Raw genomic sequence first — 5,276 nt, forward strand, 5'->3', positions numbered from 1 at the left:
AAGCCTTGAAAATTAACAAATTCTTGTTGTTCAGGATCTAGCAGGGAATGAAAACCTCAAAGCTTCTTAGGAAAGGCTTCCAACCTGAGTATTTCTATTAGAGTATCCCATCAGGAGAGGTTTCAAGTATGTGCGTTCCAAGCTATTTAAGAGATTGTAAATAACAGCCACCCACTTAAATGCTACCTAAAAATGAACAGACACTTCATGATTTTAAAATCTGACCCTCTGTTAAGTGACAAGTTGGGCTGGCTCGTTTCCTGTCTGCTGATCCCACTAGTGCAGGGGTAGGCAAAGTGCAGTCCACGGTCTGGATTGGGCCCATGGCAGACTCCATTTCCCAGCAGCCCCTGTGGTGGCAGCTCCTGGCTGCCGCTGCCAGACCCAGCCCTGCTGCCTGGGGATCTCAGCCCATCCACCCCACATCCACTGCCGGGGCAGGACCCACGCAGGAAGGGCACGTGGCCAGGTGGCTGGGATGGGGCTGTGACGGAGTGAGATGGGTGGGTGGGGCTGGGGCAGAGCCATGATCTTCCTGTACGTCCCTGCAACAAGCATGGGTTCTGCAGAGAGCAGATTGTGGCACTGCCCCCACCCTACGATGTCACCACCACGAGACCTGGACCCAGAGCAGGTCCCCACCTAACTGCCTGCCCTGCTTGCACTGTTCCTGGCCAGTCTCCCTGGAGCCCCTGGGACCAGTGGGACCATGACAGCTTGGGGCAAGGGCTGCTTACAAGTGGAGTCTGGCTGTCTGCCGGATCTGCTGTTTTGCCCCCTGCACTAGTATGTCATTCTCTTTCTAACAGATGAATATTTGTGTTTCCCATATGGACGTAAAAGCTAAACACATTTAGGTATACAGTTTCCTATAGATAAGTTAGAACAGCATATTAACTCTCACTCATGGCCACGGAGAAAAGACCGTCCAAGATGGATCTCAGAAGAGCAGCAAAAGGATTTTAGGACAGACCAAAATGATGCATCTGACTTCCTGAGGTTCCTTCTGGCACCACTTTTCTCTCATTCTACATGGAAAGAAATAAAGTACTTTAAAAATAAAGTATGAACACTAGAACTTAGCAAAATTACACCAAGTTTATTTGGCCAGTTGTCTCCTATTATTTTGAGTGTGTAGGCATCCAGAAGAGATGAATTACAACAATATAAGGAGGCTGTAATGGAACACATTAAGAGAAGAGAAATTCAGGTTCACAAATCAGCCCAAGTTTCCAACAGTGAGCTCTTTTAGACCTTTTCAGTCACCTCCCTTAAAACATCATCCACACCTCATGATACAGCATAAGTATTTTAAGGCAGGTCAGCAGCACAACTTGGTAGGAAATCTTCCTCTTTCTCCTCAGAGGTGATTTGTGGCTCAAAAGAAGTGACAGAGAAGCCAAATATATATACACCTAGCACAGTGGTTCTCAGCCTTTTTAGGCTTGAGGCACTTCTTGGAAAACATTAGGTCTTAGTTTCCACTCTTTTTTTTTTTTTAACTGTGAAAATATAATAGAGCAATTATTCTGTTGCAAAGAACTGAGACTACAACAGGTCAGATTTATTTAAACCTGTGGATTCCTGTTTGAAATTTCTAGATTTATCTTGTGAATCATGTTTGCGTAATTAACAGTGCCAATATTTTGTGGCATGCTGCGGTGCCCTTGAAACAGTCTCAAGGCACCATAGAGTGCTGCAGCATCCTGTTTGAGGATCACTGATCTATCAGAATAGTAATGATCTCTCTTCTGGTATACACAATTACCTTTTTAATTGCTCTGCTTTTACAAGAGAAGGTGTGCTCTGACTTCTCAGCTTTTTAGTACACTTAATCTTTGGAAAGTCTAGAAGGAATCTTAGTTCATGAACTTAATAGAACTTTTCCCAGCCTCTAATTATAAATGTGTGTCTGCATGGAGGAATGACACAGCTGTATTACTTATGTACCCCTTTCTATTTAGATTCTTCTTAGTAATCCTCAGTTATTCTTGGAAAATGATAACAACAATCCTGTGACACTGAACCAGTTTCAGGTTCCTAAAGAAAGTATTGATCAGGTAAGTTTTACTTTAAGAAACCTAAGACTGCATTGTAGGCTTGATTTTGAAGAAGTAGACCATGTTAATACCAAAAGTGCCATTTCATCCCATTAGCCAGTTAAACAGCCACAGTAGATCTTCTTTTGCAAAGCTTTGCAGGTGTTGTACTCCCCACTGATCTTTGTCACTTGAGGGGAAAGAAGCCATACACAGTAAAGTTCTGGTGCATGTATGTTGCTGATTAAGGTGTTGGAGTCCTGCCAGCATTGCATGTTCAAAGGTAGAGATAAAAATTCTGTTTTGTCATGATGTTCTGAATCAGGGATGAAAACAAGACTGCAAATACTGAACCTAGTATTTGTGAGGAGGAGCCAAAATGCCTACCTTTCTCCCTGTTGTAACTGCCTTGCTTTGGTGCTATTCGGTAATCAGGGCAATATCAGCAGCAGAGGCATCTCCCCCAATTCATTGCAAAGATAGAGGAGAAAAGATAGACAGTGCTTCATAGAATTCATAAATGAGGAAATAAACAGGCATGTTCAAATTGATAGGTTTCAGATTTCCTATTTTAAATTAAATGCTTTATCTGCTTAGCCCAGTCATCCGAAAGCCCTCTACATCCTCAGCTCTGAGCTCCCACACAACAACTCTGCAGTTTTCAGGCCCCCGGCCCCATGTCAGAAATTACTACAGATTTCCTTAGTACTACTGTCACACTTAACTGTAAAGGGATGGCTGGTCCTGAGGTCAGTCACATTCCTGTAGATGCCCATTACTGCTTGTGGTGCAGACCTATAGATATTAGTTGTAAATCAGTCTCTCAGACTTACAGCTTAATTGTTTCTTGGCTAGTTGGTGTACATGGGTTTTGATCGGGAACCAGCTGAGGAAGCTCTAAAAGTCTTTCAAGGCAACATTCAATTGGCTGCCCAAACACTAGCCCATAACGGAGGAGTTCTTCCCACCGCGTTGCAGCTGCCGTCAGAAGCGGCCACTCCTTCAGAAGAATCAACTTCATCCAAAGAGTCTCCTACAGAGTCTGCAGGTAAGAATTGCTTCACATGAGAGACACATAGAAAAAAAAGTTGTTGGTCAGGCAACAATTGTTGGGCAATGATTACCTTAAACTTCATAAGAATTGCTCAGTTTTCCAATACCATAGATATCTGCTGGATATGTGGCTGGGAGCAGGCTTTGAACTGTAGTAGTATAGTCAAAATAAGGACAAAAAACAGAACTTACCAGTTATGTGCACATAAGAGATGCAGTCTAGAGTTGCTCCTTGTAAAATAGCTGCTTAAAGGTTGCACCTGTTTGCCTGTGCCTGATTTCAGGGCTGACCCTCAGAAACGCATGCTGGGAAGAGGCAAGTCTGTATTGCTGGGGTATTTGTAAGGAGCAGAAAGTTGCTATTTGTGTTGCACCTGCTGTAATGCTAGTTCAAGGTGGTAACTTGTTATATGCAACAGCATATGCATAGAAGCAGCTGTGTCTTTCTTTGACCCAGCAAAAGAGAATCTCCTCTCCTCACCTCTCCCTCTAGCTGCCAGTCTCTGTCCTTCACTCTTTCATCCTCCCACACCAACCCTTTTAGATAGAACTACTCTCCCACGTTTTTGAAGAAACTGCTTTTTCTTGAGACCTCTTTCCTGTTGTGCCTTCTGGAAACTGCCAGCTAAGGCTGAGTTGGGTAGTTTTTGGCTTATCTCTATTTGCTAACCTGCTTCCATAAGCAATCTCACACGCATCAATCTGTTCACATAACTACCCAGGGTACAGACCTATTCTTAGCCCTGTCCCCATTTCTGTCCTTCCTTCCCCTCATGTCTTGTCTTAAAGTAGGTTCAATTCTTCAGTGCAAGGCCTATGTTTTGTTCTGTGTTTGTACAGTACCAAGCATTATAAGATCCCGTGTCCTGAATAAAGCTTTGGCAATTATTTCATGTGCAGTGGTCACTGAATTATTTTAAAAATAGCAGATCCCAATTAAGATGTTCTGCTTGTCTATATATAGTCAGGAAACAAGACTAGAAATGTTACTAACTGGAAAGAGGGAGTACCTGACATGGTCTCTTCATCCCTCTTCCCCATCCGAAAAGTTGAGTTGATTTAAAAACTAGCCTCTGATGATTATAATTATCCAATTAAGGACTTTAAGGGCTTTTCTTTGGGTATGTCTCACCCCAAACAGCATCTGCTGCACTTCAAAGAACAGTGAGTAGCATATGTAAAACAGCAGAATTGGGAAATCAGCTTTGTGGGAATTAAGCTTTTTCAGATGAGAGAATTGGTAAAACTTCTGTGTTTTTGTATGTAGGTACTTCTAGTTCATCAACAGATGAAGACATGGAAGTAGATGCAGTCAATGAAATTTTAGAGGATATTCCAGAACATGAAGAAGATTATCTGGATTTAACTCTGGAAGAGGAAGGATCTATCATTGCCAAATACTTATCTTACATCCAAATACCACAGCCATAGGATTCATTACCCGCAGTTCAGTTATAGATGTGCTTTGGCAACATAACAGACATACATTCTTAAGTTTCAGATGTTAAATTCATCCTTAGCTTATTTTTGCCAAAGCCTTAAATACAATTAAATGAAAAGTGATCTTCTTTTAAATTATCGCTAATCTATAAAAATGCATTTTTTTCATTTGTTATAATATATTGTCAAAGAGCAGCATAATGGAAACGTATTTTCAAAAAAAGTTTAATAGAAGCTTAATATATATTTCTATAGGTGTGCAATTAGTTCCTTTACTTTATACAGAAAAGAAATATTTTTCACCATTTTGCAACACCAGCTTTTAAAAAAAACCCAAGTTTGCGAATTGGAAACCAAGTGCATACCTTTTATAGAGCTGGCCATTTCACCTTTTTCTCCTTAAAATACTGTTTCCCAAACATCATTCATGAATTAGTTCTGCATGGATTTGATGCCTTTCCTTGTCATTCCTCATGTCAGACATTGCATAAGCAACCAATAAAAATTTGTTCCATTGCTTATATTGGGATTTTTCTGTACCTTTTTTTAAAAACATAGTTGGAGGCAGTTGGTAGGATCTTGGCCCCATTTTGACTAGATTGACTCAAACACATTGAATAGTTACAGGGCATGAAAGAGGGACACATTTTTCAATTAATAAATCAAATTCACAATCACTCAAGTGCTCAAGGTGGCACTGGGCTGTTCAGGGAGGAAGGCAGGTGAGTCCAATCCGCTTTTTCA

The 5,276-nt window shown here is 41.3% G+C and overlaps 1 protein-coding gene across 1 annotated transcript in view; it reads left to right on the top strand.

The window, feature by feature from the left end:
• Window positions 1-5,053, top strand: part of NUB1 (negative regulator of ubiquitin like proteins 1) — a 47,008-nt gene extending 41,955 nt beyond the window's left edge. Inside the window, exons 14-15 of the mRNA XM_019508116.1 lie at window positions 2,895-3,087; window positions 4,360-5,053. Of these exons, the coding sequence (XP_019363661.1) occupies window positions 2,895-3,087; window positions 4,360-4,523 (357 nt within the window). The 3' untranslated portion in view covers window positions 4,524-5,053. The remainder of the gene's footprint in view (window positions 1-2,894; window positions 3,088-4,359) is intronic.
• The last annotated feature ends 223 nt before the right edge of the window (window positions 5,054-5,276 follow it).

Source organism: Gavialis gangeticus, unplaced genomic scaffold (assembly GCF_001723915.1).
Source record: "Gavialis gangeticus isolate Ggan-Ray unplaced genomic scaffold, GavGan_comp1, whole genome shotgun sequence".
Classification (NCBI taxonomy): Eukaryota; Metazoa; Chordata; order Crocodylia; family Gavialidae; genus Gavialis; species Gavialis gangeticus.